The sequence below is a fragment of the Gobius niger genome (assembly GCF_951799975.1).
Source record: "Gobius niger genome assembly, chromosome: 14".
NCBI lineage: Eukaryota > Metazoa > Chordata > Actinopteri > Gobiiformes > Gobiidae > Gobius > Gobius niger.
In genome coordinates this window covers 23,744,347-23,759,697 of record NC_136865.1, presented here as the reverse complement: position 1 = coordinate 23,759,697, position 15,351 = coordinate 23,744,347, and the positions used below count along the sequence as shown (strand labels likewise).

The 15,351-nt window shown below is 39.8% G+C and overlaps 1 protein-coding gene across 1 annotated transcript in view; it reads left to right on the top strand.

Moving 5' to 3' along the window:
* Nucleotides 1-15,320, top strand: part of ext1b (exostosin glycosyltransferase 1b) — a 189,547-nt gene extending 174,227 nt beyond the window's left edge. Inside the window, exons 8-11 of the mRNA XM_079570924.1 lie at nucleotides 3,803-3,892; nucleotides 10,423-10,583; nucleotides 13,131-13,302; nucleotides 14,788-15,320. Of these exons, the coding sequence (XP_079427050.1) occupies nucleotides 3,803-3,892; nucleotides 10,423-10,583; nucleotides 13,131-13,302; nucleotides 14,788-14,973 (609 nt within the window). The 3' untranslated portion in view covers nucleotides 14,974-15,320. The remainder of the gene's footprint in view (nucleotides 1-3,802; nucleotides 3,893-10,422; nucleotides 10,584-13,130; nucleotides 13,303-14,787) is intronic.
* The last annotated feature ends 31 nt before the right edge of the window (nucleotides 15,321-15,351 follow it).

The following is a 15,351-nucleotide window of genomic DNA, read 5'->3' as shown; positions in this document are numbered from 1 at the left end:
GGGCCGGCACAAAAAGTATGATTTTGAACCATGTAAAATCTTGTCTCAATTCTGTTTTTTACAGCAGACTTTAGTCCAATGCTAAGCTTCATTTCCGAGAGCATTACACACTGTCCTGGTCACAAGCGACTGCCCCCCCTGCTCCTTACAGTTTGCCCCAGCTGCAATTTACTGTAAATTAACTATCTCGAGGGGCTGGGCAAGACCTCTGCAACCTTTTGGAGCCCCCCCCCCCCCGAAAATACAAAGTCCTTATCTGTATGGAGCTGCGAACAATGACATTTTAACTGTATATACTTACTGTGAATATGAGGACTGAATCAGGGCTAATCCAGTACAAACCAGGACCAGAATCAGATCTAAAGAAAGCCTTCAGATTAGACTGCAGCACTTAAAAGGGCTACATGCAAGTTAGCCATTTTAAACTCACTACTGCCACCTCAGGTCATACGTGTAACTGCAGCTTCTATATTAAGCTTGTGCATGACGGCCCTTCAGACCCGAAGTAACACCTTTTTGAGTGACAGTGCAGGATTTTAGAGGCAGTTGTGGTGAAAAGGTCTGGGCTCATTCTACACATTAGGACACTACATTAGGACACTGTTGGAACATGTAGGGGGAGGAAAATACATAATTTTGACATTTTTAAACTCTGCATAGTCCCTTTAAGTCTGTGGCTGGAGCCGAAACTGGTAAATTGGTAAGATGTCTAACGCCAAACCGGATGTGCGTCAGCGTCCGGCATGATAAGAAGCCTCCGAATAGTGCTGTCAGATCGGAAGCCTAGTTAGCCTCAATGCTAACTATACCTCTTTGGCATAGGGTCCCTCACAAGCGATTAGGAGCTATGTGCAGTTTGTGCTTTTCCTTTCATTTAGAGGAAACTTGAAGCCACATGGCTGATTTGCATACATTGCCCAGTCGAAGAGCAGATCTGAACATGTCCGTTTTCTGTCTGGCTTTATATCGCTTTATATTGTGGTTCATGTTTGAGTCACTGAAGTCCATGGCCAGTAGTAGGAGTGTTTTTGTTGTCCTATACATAGTTTTTTCTGAAACAGCTGTCGGTGATGTCACTTCCCCTGTGTTTTCCGCCCTTGGTAAGGATGGTCGAATTGGGAAAATGCTGCTGAAGCTCTACACTGCAAAAAGTAATTAACTAGATTAGTATAAACATCTCAATTTGAGCACAATAATCCAAATTTGAGCTGTTTTGACTAGTTAAAGGAATAGGCCACCGTTTTTACATACTAAAATATGTTCTTACCTCACTTTAGTCGAGTTAATATATCCCCGTCTGGTCTTTGTCCGTGCGCTCTGCCAGGCAAACGGAGCACATACCACATGTCACATAGCTCCAAAAAAGCTCACGATAGAAGCTACCAAGCTCTTCCATGTGTTCCCTATTTAAATAAAGTTACGTGAAGTGTTTTCATGCGAAGTATATTTACACAGAAATGTAACATGTCAATTTTATAAGTGAGCGGGGGAAGTCTTTAGGAGTTACTACGCGGACGCTGTGCTCCTCGTATCATTACGCCTCACAATATAGTCCCCCTTTTTATTTGCTTATAAAATCGACATGTTACATTTCTGTGTAAATATACTTCGCATGAAAACACTTCACGTAACTTTATTTAAATAGGGAACACGTGGAAGAGCTTGGTAGCTTCTATCGTGAGCTTTTTTGGAGCTATGTGACATGTGGGAGAGGCTGCGTATGTGCTCCGTTTGCCTGGCAGAGCGCACGGACAAAGACCAGACGGGGATATATTAACACGTCTAAAGTGAGGTAAGAACATATCTTAGTATGTAAAAACGGTGGCCTATTCCTTTAAGAAGTTGTTGGGCATTTGTCCAAGATTATTTCACTTGTTCTGAGATGTTTCTGACTCGTTTCGATACATTTCGTCCTTATTTCAGGTCATTTTCTTTGCCAATGGGGTAAGAAAAATGGTCTTATCTCATTGGCAATTTTACTTTCTTATTTCAAGTGAGATTTACCCTAGAACTGGTCTGAAATGTCCTCAAACAAGCAAAGTAAACTTGGTCCAATCAGGAAAAGTGTCTAAATGAGTGAAAACCGCTCAAAACAAGATACATTTCCTCAATTCAAGTCATTTAAGCCAATGCTTGATATTTACTTTTTGCAGTGTAGTTCCTAACTGCATAGAGATCAAACAGTTGACCTTACCACGTCTTAAGTGTTAGGAGCTCGGAGCAGGACATAGATGCTATTGTGTAAGGAATTCGGATGGTTCAAATTTCAAATAGGGTTAAAGCAGGACTTGACTTTGGCTAATTGGGCGACATGTGGCTCTAGAATCAAAGGTTGCAGATGCCGGGTTAAAATTATCCTAGAAAAAAATATATATATCCAGTCTCTTTAGGTCTTATAAAATTGGCTGAAGCTTAAAATTCTAAAAAACACAAACACATATTTCTTCAGATTACTCCACTGTTGTTTATATTTGCCTAGTGATCCGATCCAATCCAATTTCAATCACAATATTTGACAGAAAAAACTTCAATTGGATTATATTTATGCCCAGCTTGTTTTGCACATCCTTACTTTTAAATCCGTAAACAGATCATATGTTATTATTTCCCCATCCCGGGTGTTTGCGAAGTGCCCTGACCTTGTATCTGCACTGAATACATTCCCCTCATGGGCGATGAGCGAGTTTGTGAGTGGGTGGTTTCCTCACCAGCCGCCACCGTCTAAATGTCCCGGAGATGTTTGAACTCTGACTCCGCCCACTCAGCCATGGGATACGCCGCGTTTCCTCTAAATATTCATGTTTGTTTTTATTTATTTTTTCATTTTGGCGTTAGATGATCAGTGGTTGTGTTGGAGGAAGGCTCTGTTTGTGCCAGGAGCTGAAAACATGAGTCATCGTCTTCTTCATCTGTATTGATTACAAAACAACAGGCTTTTTTTGTCTTTTTTTCATAGATCAAGGTTGCAAACATGTGAGAAGCGCCTCTGTGGGTCATCTAGTGCAGTCAACTTCTAAATTTGCTCCTGTAGTAAAAGGATACGTTGCTTACAAAAAAATGATAACAATCAAGGGACCGTGTGGAACTTGAGATCTTTTACTTCACGTTAAACAACCTTAACGTTAATTAATTGAGCTGGAATAATAGACGACAGCCACAGATGAATTATATCACTGTCTTCTGATGTGAATGTCTATTATCATATCCCACCGACCTTTGCAAATGCCCATATATGGTCATGTTTGAAGCAGTTAAGGGGTAAACAAAGGGAAGAAAAATCTAAACGTAGGCTATTTCAAAAAACTACTTAAACAAATGCTTGATTATGAATATATTTTTCTACTAAATAAAGATATTTACACATGGAGATGAGCAAAGTAGTTCAACAGCCCATTAATACTTAAAAACGGACAATGCTAACATCATGCTACATGCTAACGCTAGCCATGACTGTTGTTTTTTCACTTGTACTGAAAAATCTGCTGTGAAAAAAAAACAAATGGACCTGATTTAGACTTGACTTTGTTTGTGTGTAATAAATAAGTTGTTATTCTGCCAGAAAACGGCTAAAAAGACACAATCTGGGTTTCAAGGCAGAGTTTTTGTCATGTTCTTGAAACCACATGACTTGGATGAGGAATGTTGGAGGTTGCAAGTGGCTTATTTAGCAGGTTTATGGTTTTATCCAATGAGAATCCACTTTCAAGGGTATTATGGTAGTATATTGAGTGTGTAAGTGTAAAACTGTATATAAATATGAATTTAGACGCTGATGTTGTTTTCTCTCTGTCGCCCCCTGCAGGTGATGAGCAGCCGGTTCCTTCCATACGAGACCATAGTGACCGATGCCGTTTTGAGTTTGGACGAAGACACCGTGCTCTCCACCACAGAGGTACACACAGGCTAACTTTGTGTTTAGTTTGGGTCATCAATGGAGTGCCCCTTTCGATGCGGCATCTCGTTTTCGAGGGGGTTCATAAACACAAGACACAGATTGCAATAAACAGGATACAATAGGATAGGATACATGCATAGGACAAAACACAAATATAGCCACAATGAAACAAAAATGAACATTTTGAGTAACAAAACAGAATGTCTGGACTAGTGATGAGACGTTCATGACCGAGCGGCTCTTATGAACGGTGTCGGTTCGAACCGGATCTCTGAAAAGAGACAGATTTTTTTCCCCTGCACGAACACAAGAATCCGCCCAACAATGGAGCAGGCGACACAAGTGAATGCTTTTTGCACTAAAGTGAAACATGTTTTCCGAAGAGTAAATATCGGTCCCATTGTAATTTTAGATGATTTAAGTCTGGGGTTCCCAACTAAAGCAGCTCAAGGTCCGCAAACTTTTCTTTCGTAACTTTCGACATTTGTCCAAGGTGTGGGCATATGCAGCTCTTGAAAATGTTAAGACATGAGCACAGGTTGTCTATTTACATATCAGAGATGATCAATGAACCAATAATGTTGTGATTTAAGTAAGTTTATTTATGGAATGCCCCTTGAGATGTTCCATCTCGTTTGCGAGGGGGTCCATTAACACAAAACACTAGTTACACAGTAAAAGACAGGACAGAGACATGATAAAACACACATTAGGACAGTCACACAGACAAAACAAACTTGCTCCATAGTCCTCCCAAACCCCTCCAAGATACTTAGACAAAATTTACAAAAAATAAATAAATAAAGATAAATAAATAAAAAATAAAAAACAACAACAGAAATATAGTCAAAGGAAAACAATAGAAAACAATTCCAAGAGATGAGGTAAAAGTACAAAATTACAAATACACTTAAAGACATAAACAAGGTGTTTTTAGGTGAGAAAATAAGGAGGCTCTGAACAAACCAAACAATGTTAAAGAACGAATGGATAAAGGTAAACGATTCCAATCAGAGGGGGCTTTGAACTGAAAAGCTCTGCGACCTATTTCTTTATTAATACGTGGGACAGTAAAAGTAAGAGAGTGAGTGCTTCTGAGTGAATATGTGGATGTAAATGGAATAAAAAAATGTTCCAGATACTGCGGACAGCTAAAGTAAATACATTTAAAAATAAACATAATCCAGTGATAATGGCGTCTATTGTATGGCTGCAACCAGTCGAGTTTTTCAAACAAAATGCAATGATGGGTACTGTATGGACATTTCAAAATAAATCTGCACAGGGTGTTGAAAAGAATATTCAGTGGCTTAAGGTACAAATCAGATGTATTTTGATAAATAGTGTCGGCATAATCAATGATGGGCAAAACTAGCTGAGTGATCACTCTTTCTCTGACTTCCTGTGTAAAACAATTTGCTGAACGAAAAATAGGATTTAAAGTGGCGTATGTTCGCTTTGTAATATAATCTATATGTGGTTTAAAAGTGAGTTCAGGATCGAGCCAGAGTCCAAGATATTTCACTGCGTCAGCTTTATGAACAGTAGAGCCATTATTAAACTGAATATGTAAATCAGGAGAAGAACGTAAATTATGATGAGTGCCAAAGAGCATACAACATGATTTTTTCAGATTTAGTTTAAGGTTATTGTTATAAAACCAGTTTTGAACACTACTGAAATCAAGCTGCAACTGATTTTGTAGCACGGAAGGGTCTGAATTAGAAAAATAAAGTACTGTATCATCAGCATACAAACTAATAGAACAATTCGTAATAGCTTGAGGAAGGTCATTAATGAAAATAGAAAATAATAAAGGACCAAGAGTTGAACCTTGAGGCACCCCTTTTTCAATTACACAATTTCCTGACTGAGAACCATTAAAAAGAACATATTGTTTTCTGTTGTGAAGATACGAACTAAACCACAGAACTGTATTAGTGTTAAGACCTATTGCATACAATTTGTCAAGAAGTAAATAATGATCTACCATATCGAAAGCCTTAGACAAATCAAGAAATAAGGATCCCACAAACTGATTGTGATCAAAAGAACAAAATACATCATTGGTAAATTTAAGCAGAGCGGTTGTAGTAGAAAACCCAGATCTAAATCCTGATTGGACAGGGGTTAAAATGTGACATTCATTAATATAGTGATATAGTTGATTAAATACAATTTTTTCAAATACTTTAGCAACAGTACAGATAATGGATATTGGACGATAATTATTTAAGTCAGTGGGATCACCTCCTTTAAAAAGCGGTGTAACTCTGGCTGTTTTCCAAATAGACGGAAATGAACATGTTTCAACAGATAAGTTAAATAAATCGGCTAATGGAAACATCAGCACATGTGCTGCAATTTTAAGAAACTTTACATCAAGACCATCTGGACCAGAACTACAATTCGTTTTTAACCCACATACAGAATGATAAACATCAAGAGGTGAAATTTTCAAAAAAGAAAATGAGGGACCAGTGCGTAGTCTGTTTAGGCCACCTGACAGAGAATAAGAATTATTTGTATTGCTACTGATGGTAGAGAAGTTTTGATTAAAAGCTTGAGAGATAATTGAAGGATCAGAAACCATATCATTATTTACTACCACATGATCTGTTTTGCTTTTGGATTTATTGAGAAGATGGTCAAGTTGACCCCAGAATTGTTTCGGATTATTCAAATTCTGCACAAGTCCATCCTTATAAAAGTCTGATTTTGCATTTCTAGTCTGTGTCTTACAGTGATTTCTAAGATTTCTATAAATTTCCCAATCTGCAGGATCTTTAGAAGAGCGATATTTAGCCCAAGCTTGATCTCTTTTTCTAAATAAATCAAGCAACACAGAATTAATCCAAGGCAGATGCCTGCCTTTAACACGAAATGTTTTCAAAGGAGCATGTTTATCAATTATTTTAGACACTTCAGAAAAAAAGTAATTCCATGCATCCTCTGCAAACGGGATAAGCTGATATCTGTCCCAGTTAATATTAACTATATCATTAATGAATGATTCAGTGTTGATATGTTTAGTTTGTCTCACCGTAATGAATTTTGGAGCAACAGTTGAATTTTCCATACACAAAAAACAATACAGTGATCACTAAAGCAATCTGACAGAACTCCTGAGACAGATATTCTATCTGGATGGGTGACCAATATCCAATCCAAGAGTGAAGAAGAACGTTGGTCAACTCTGGTTGGTTCAGTGATTAATTGGGTAAGATTGAGACTTCTAACTAAATTTTTGTCTTTTGTCGATGATCGATGGAGCCAATTACTGTTAAAATCCCCTAAGATCATAAGTTCTTTCGTTTTGATCGAGCTTATTGTTGAAATAATGCACTTCATAGAATCAGCGGGAACTGATGGGGGCTTATAAATATTGATAATGGTTAATTGTTTGTTTTTATGAAAATGTATGTTAATAATTAGACATTCAAAATGAACGGGTTCAACAGTGGGTGAGACACGCATTGATGTTAATGAGGAAGACACATACGTTGCGACACCACCACCTCTTGAGCCTCGATCCTCTCTGTATAAAACATAACCATCAAGTTTTATCTCATCATCGGAAATATTTTTGTGCAGCCAGGTTTCCGAAAGGGTAATGACGTTAGGCTTGTGTTGAGAGACCCAGACTCTTAAAAGATCAATTTTAGAAACTAAACTCCTTATATTAAGATGAATGACTTTCAAACCCTTGGTCGTCTCAATGTTTCATAAAACAAAAACAGATGACTAAAATGACTAAGTAGGAGGAGGAGGGAGAGGATAGGAGCAAGAGGACAAACACACACAAACGGACCAACATACGACAGACAAACAAACAAACAAACAAATAAATAAATAAACAAACAAACAAACATAAAACTAAACAAAATCAAGAAGAGCAAAGCTCAGTCTGCACATTAAATGTATTAAACAAATAATTTGTTGCCAATATTCTTTACTGGTCTTTTACAGCAGATACATAACCCTACAATCAGGCAAAAAAACAAAACAGTATTTAACATATTTTCAAATTAATTATTTACTGCAGAGAAAAAAAAATATTTATATATTTAGATATATATAGCTACAGGTTACTTCTGCACTGCACATTTTTTATGTAGAAAAAAGTAAATGGAAAGTTATGAAGGTGACGTCACAACTTTACGACGGCGACACTGTTTACGGCAAACATCACCGGCAAGAGAATGTCAAACAGAAAGCAACTTATCACTCCACTTTGTTAGTCCAAAACAAAAAACGAGTCAGTGGGAGTTACTTGTTAGATTAATCGAAGCATGTTCAATTCACGCGGTGGGCAGACAAAAAAAAAAAGAGAGGAAAGTATCATCACCAGCTACGGAGATCCCACGACGTCCCGAAAGAAGGCTTCAGCATCATCGGGGCAGTGAAACGAACTGAACTTTCCATCGATGTCAATCCTGAGCGTTGCCGGATACAACAGGGAATATTTGATATCCTTCTCGCGAAGTTTTCTTTTGATTGGATTGAACAGTCGACGCATTTGGACTAATGCAGCACTGTAGTCCGGGAAGATGAGGACTTGCACTCCAGCGAACACCAGCGTCCCCTTCTCACGGGCCAGTCGGAGTATCTTCATCTTGTCCTGTGCGTTTAGGAATTTGGCCAGTATTGGTCTGGGACCGGCCTTAGAATCGAATAGCCTTGCAGTGGGGGTACGATGAGCCCGTACAATGATTGGTGGCACGGGAAAGTTTTCTGCCCCCAGTAGCTCAAGAACAAACTTCTGCACAAAGCCCACCACATCACGGCCTTCAGCCTTTTCTGGAATCCGCAGAAATCGAAGATTAGCGGAACGGCTTCTATTTTCAAGATCATCGACTTTCTCTCTTAGGTAAGCATTGTCCTTCTCCAAGAGTTTCACACGTGCATCCATAGCGGTAATGTTGTCCTCATTTGCGCCAACTCTCTGTTCCATAAATGAAACTTGCTCACCGAGCGTGGTAATTGAGCCTTGGATTGTATTCAAAGTCGAATGAAGTTGATCCATTTTCGAGTCAAAGTGAGAGACCAGATCAGTTCTCAAACGCTGAAGAGACTCGTAGATGACTTGTTCAGTGGCCATTGTTGAAAAAAACAAAGGGCACCACTCACATCAGCCTACAGATCCAGTATATTAAAGTGCAAATATTAGAGTTGTCTGTCAGGCTGTTGGACCAGCAACTGGATCGATCATGAAGTTTTGGCAAATTTAATTCATAATGCAGACCAGCTCAGCAAACGCTCACGCAGTTGCTCGTGCGGCCATCTTGATTTCTTGATTTCAGTGTTATTCAAATTGTTGAGATATGGTTTTATTCAACTTTAGAAATTGAGTATATTGAGAGGATGAAAAGGCTTTGGGGTCTGGACTAAAGCCTCCGAAGGTCCGGATCTGGACCCAGGTCCGCCAGTTGGAGACCCCTGATTTAAGTTATCGATCATGTTTTAGATATTGTGGGTTGTCTGACTGGCGTTATTCAAATTTTCTATGAAAAAGAGCCAGTCTTTTGAACGGCTCTTTGAAATGAATGGATCCCAAAGACTCTGCGGCTCCCAGAAAAAAATCGTAAATCCCATCACTAATTTGGACAAAATGAAATACAATTACATAAATACAAAGTAATAGCATTTACAAAACAAGAAAACTTAGGCATAAGCGAGGAGTTTTGAGGTGTGAAAATATCAAGAATGTAAATAAGATCGAATGGATAAAAGGGGCCTTAAAGTGAAATGCTCTGCGTCCACACATTTTAATCCTTAATCTCCTTTTTGCGATAAAATGAAAAGCAGTATAATAGGACTCATCCATGACTTGCGTAAAACCAATTCATGCCAGGACAAAATGGGTTGAAATAAGGACTAAAAATGAACTAATCTGAGAGAAAAAGTCAGCAAAGCTAGAGCCCCTTCCTTGCCTCAGTGGTGCCTTTTATGAACCATCAAATCAAGTTATTAATCATTCATTTAAATCCCATTGCAAGACGTCCTATACTTTCTTGTGCCTTTCTGTTTCTCAATCTCCGTTCCCTCCTCTGGGTAACTCTGTCCTGTTTGGCACTGGGGAGGAGGGCTCTTGTTTCCCAGGGACATCTTTTGGCGGCGCACCAGGGGAAGCCAGATGCCTCTTTGAACAGATCACAGTCAGATCTCCTAATGCCTGTTTTCGCCGAAGGGAGAATCCAAACACAACCGACTCGACCGACAGCTCCATCCATCACACGGACGCATCAGAGAGTTTGAAAGTTTGGTAGAAAAACTGAGTAGTGAGAGATTTTAGAGCAATACATTTGATTTAAAACCGAGTTAAGAGTGAATATATTCATAAACTGCATAAAATAATGGAAATGGAGAGCGCTGTGTCCCTGAGCCATTTGATGTGTTTTTAAATCCTAATTGTTGCATTAAAGATTCACCTCATTTACTAGACAATTCTTGGTGTGAGCAGCAAAGTCTCGAAAGCGGGAGTAAAAAGGCACGGTGATGAAAATCCTCTCATGTTGTGTTTTCAGGTGGACTTCGCCTTCACCGTGTGGCAGAGTTTCCCGGAGCGGATCGTGGGGTATCCGGCTCGGAGTCACTTCTGGGACAGTAACAAGGAGCGCTGGGGCTACACCTCCAAATGGACCAACGACTACTCCATGGTCCTCACCGGGGCAGCCATCTACCACAGGTACGGCTTCAGACGTCGAGTAGGAAACGGCACTAAAACACTGGAGGGATCGTGTTTTAGGCAAGAGAGTTTCTGTAACTTATCTATCTACCTATCGGATATCTTAGGCATAAGTGCACTTTCTCCAGTTCAGCTTTACCCAAATCTAAAATGTTACAGTCTTTAGGCCTTTAACACCTCATTTGAAAGATAAGACCTGCCAAATTCCTCACTTTTCTGTTACTCTTTTGTTACTTTTTTGTTGCTTGTTCATCACTTTTTCATAAAATTTTCATCACATTTTTGTCACTTTTTCGTCATATTTCTGCCACTTTTTCATCACTTTTTTGTCACTTTTCCCATCATATTTTTGTCACTTTTTCATCATATTTTTGCCACATTTTCGTTTTATTTTTGCCACTTTTTCGTCACATTTTTGTCTCTTTTCTGATGTGTTTTTGTGGCTTTTTCATCCTTGTTTTCGTCAAATTTTGGACACTGTTTTGATGCTTTTTTCAAAGAAGCTTTTCGATTTGGGTAAAGCCAAATTGTAGAAAATGTGCTCATTCAGGTAGGGGTTAAGAGGTTAAAAGTTTGGACACACATTTCATTTATTGGCATTTCTTTATTTTCAACACAATTTACGTTGTATGATTCTCATTGAAGGCATCAAACTATGAATGAATTATTATGATTATTTAGGCGGCCGTCAGTGATAATCTATAAGGTAAAACAGTCTTGAAATAAAAGAAAAATCAATACATAAAAAAAGGTACTGTACATACACAATAGGATCAATGGAGACAGGATATTTGCAGAAGATTTTTAATGACCAAAATAATTGTCTAGTATAATTTGCATATTGTTCTCCTTCACTTAATTTAATTAAACCCGCTCTTCATTCAAACATTAGCTGATTACTTGTGCATTTTTCTTGTATTTTCTTGCCGCAGCAGTTCACAGCCATGTCTTCTCTCTTGCTGTGTTTTGATAAGACTAATGTGCCGATTACATAAAAGTTTGTGGCTCTCGTTGTGCACTGCCTGAGGAAACTCTCCTCTGACGCTGGGCATGTTCGGTTTTATCCACGAAAATGTCACTTTGTCGGCTCCAGCGCGTCTCGCCGCCCGTGTTAGTTTTACCACTGGTCCTGTCAGGTCCAATCCAGCCGTGTGTGATGTGACGGGAACAGTCCATTAATCTGAATCAGCCAATCATTGCACACCAACGGCTGATCACTTTTAATAAGACACACTTTCAGTCTGGAAAGTAGCGCGGCATTATCCAAGACAGGCATTCTTATACAATCAAATCTGGATAGCATGATCACGCTGAAATGGTGCATTTACTGAGCACCCTGTCATCCTCAGCACTGTGAGATCGAGTCTTTTCTTTTACAATTTGCTGAATATCTTCCACTTTTCACCCGTTTCCAAGATTTTTAGTTTTTGTAGCATTTTGGGGGGCTCTGTGACTAGTTATATTTTTTTATGCACCATCACAATCTGGCGCTCCATGATTAGGCTATAACCCAACTTTGGAAAAATATCTCATTGCCATTTTTCTCGTGACTTGGAATTTGATATTTATTTTTTAAAATCAAAATTAAATGCATCCGGCATCATTACCATAACCTGCTCAACTAATACAAGAGTCAAAAACGTAACAGGACATGTTTGTAGAGGGTTTGCAGGGAACATACACTGTGATAGAACCCCTGGAGTTGAAATACATTTTATTTTCTGTGTAGATTATATCAATCTTAAACCCCGCCTTAACCGACCTGCAAAACTAATATAAGGTTCTTTCTCGTTATCATTGTCACATTTTCGTCCTTGTTGCTCGTCTTCATCACGTTTTTGTTGCTTATTTGACAGGTTTTGGTCACATTTTACAGTTATGATGATAAAAACGCAACAAAAACGTGATGATTAAACAAGGAAGAAGCTTAGATGCGTTTTAGGTCTTTCAAATAAAGCACCACACTGGCCTCTTTAAGCACCAGTCGAGAAGCTTGTAGATTTGGGTAAAACTGGAGAAAATGTGCTCTGTGAAGGTGGCGATTAAGAGATTAAGGACCTATAGCACATTTTCTGTTTTACAATGAAAAAGGAAGCGTGTAAGTTTTGATCAAACTTCCCAGTTCTTCACAGGCATTAGTTTATTATGCCTCGTTTGTATTTCTATTCATAGTTTTTATCATCTGTTTGTGTTGTGAAGCACTATGGGCAGCCGTGGTTGTTGTAAATGTGCTATAGAAATAAAGTTGACCTTGACCTTGACCATGAGTTTATAAGCAGTAGCAGAATTGAAAGCCAGGTATTGGATTTGTGCAGGTGCACCAGAGGCCCTGGGGCAGACTGACAGAGGCCTGGCTACCAACTTTCATTCAGTTTTGACCACCTACCAAAAACTGTTTCATACTATACAGACAATATGAGTCAAGTGTCTGGTTCAAGGTCGCAAATATGGAAACGTGACAGCTAGGAATGAATCACTGAATTATCAATATTTGTGAACGATTAATGTAAAGCCTTTTTTTTTATGATTGTCCTGTTTTTGCTCCAGGTATTACCACTTCCTGTACACACATTTTCTGCCAGTGAGCCTGAAGGCCATGGTGGACCAGCTGGCCAACTGCGAGGACATCCTGATGAACTTCCTGGTGTCCGCCGTCACCAAACTGCCCCCCATCAAAGTCACGCAGAAGAAGCAGTACAAGGAGACCATGATGGGACAGGTAACTTGCACTTCACTCTGTATAATGATGGAAAAGTGTCTAATAGTGGTGTTTAATTCATACAGGATGAGATGAATGCTATTAGAGAGACATCATTTGTGTTCTTAAGTGTCTTTGCAATCATTTAGATGGTTTGGTGAATGTTAACATTTTTAAACTCAACCACTCCGTACAGTTATACTAAAATCCTTGGGCACATGTGCTGTTTTTCTCTTGTTTTGTTTGGATCAAAACTAGTGGACATTTAGCCTCCCGCTGAAGGCGCTTGTTTCGTCTTCAGTCTGGGCAGGCGGCTGCAGCTTGTGAACAACATGAATCATTTCTTTTAAAACGTCGGGTCGGAGGAGCGGCTGTAAACAGGACCGGTCTCTGTCAGAGCAGAGACACAGAGGAGCAAGTGCTGTCTGCAAACATCCAAAGTACAGGCAATTCGAACAACTCAGTGCAGACAAGACACGTCAGAAATAGTTCTAGTTGGTTTGGGGTCTTAGGAAAGCAGCGAGGACAGAGTACAAGAGACATTTTCGATTTCGTTTGACAGCTTGTCTATATTGAGTCAGTGATGGCACTCATGAGTAAGCAGCACTCTTGGTTAAAGTGGAACTAAACTCTGAAACCATTTTTTTTTTCTCAGCAATTAGTCACTTGTTTTATGAATACAAAATAATAAAAAGCTGAATCCAGTGCACTGCATGACCTTTATTTAACTAACTATAATCTGGGGTTTCTGCAGTTGGGCAGGTTTAGTTTCAGCAACATTGTGAATGAGATCCTGCATGACCAGGTTATTATTATTTCTTTTCTCCTGATGACATGGGCACATTCCAAGATGCCAGGATTCATCAGGCTCACAGTGCGAAAGAGTGGTCCAGGGAGCATGAAGCATCTTTTTCACACATGGATCAACCGCCACAAAGTCCAGATCCTTACCCCATTGAGAATCTTTGGGATGTTCTGGAGAAGGCTTTGCACAGTGGTCCCACTCTCATCAATACAAGATCCATCCATCCATTTTCTTCTACTTTCCGTTCCCGGGGTCGCGGGGGCAGCCGTTGGAGCTGCCCAGATCCAGGTCCACAGAAGGACGGCCTCATTGTTCTAACTGGGCCTGTTGGTCTCTCATAAGGGGCTTCTGAACCGCTCTTTGTCTGACCCGTCACCGAGGACCTGTTTGCCATGGGAGACCCTACCAGGGGCACAAAGTCCCCGACAACAGAGCTCGGAGGAGTCAATACTAGATCTCTGTGAAAAATGAACACAACATTTGACTACAGCACACATTTGCTGTAGCGTTGTTTCAATGAGCTTCTGCGATGTCAAAAGATCCAACCCTTTGTTTTTGGTCAGGCAGGGTGTTTTCCATTGCTGTACAAATGCTTAATAGTGTTACTCTAAACTCTAAACACAAATGTATCAACTGTAAATGTGTTAAACTTTCATTGACCTTCCCCATGTCCCGTTTCTTTCTGCCTCTCTGTCCTGCAGTCATCACGGGCGTCTCGATGGGCCGACCCGGACCACTTTGCCCAGCGGCAGACCTGCATGAACAAGTTCGCCAGCTGGTTTGGCGCCATGCCGCTGGTCCACTCCCAAATGAGGCTCGACCCCGTTCTGTTCAAGGACCAGGTCTCCATCCTGCGCAAGAAATACAGAGACATCGAGCGGCTCTGACGGGACAGGCCCCCTCCCACACCGGGGGCGCCCCAAAACAAAACGGACTGAGGAAAAAAAACAGCCGCGAACGGGACAAAACTAGAAGAAAAAAAAGAAGAGCTGGACAAAAACACTACTGACATGAACTTATAGAATATTTTTTTGTATAAGGAAAATGACTGTCCCGCTTTGGCACAAGAGCGGGAATCGTGAAAGAGGGAAGTTTGAAAAATGTACTGCGCATCAGGACGAAATCATGAGAGTTGGTTTGATTTCTGTACAAATCAGCTTATCGTTATCGGAAACAGTGAAGCCCATAATCCACACATCCATAGCCTGGTTGAATCTTTAGGAGAATGTTTCCATAAAAAAATATCCTCGTTAAAGCCTCGTGCC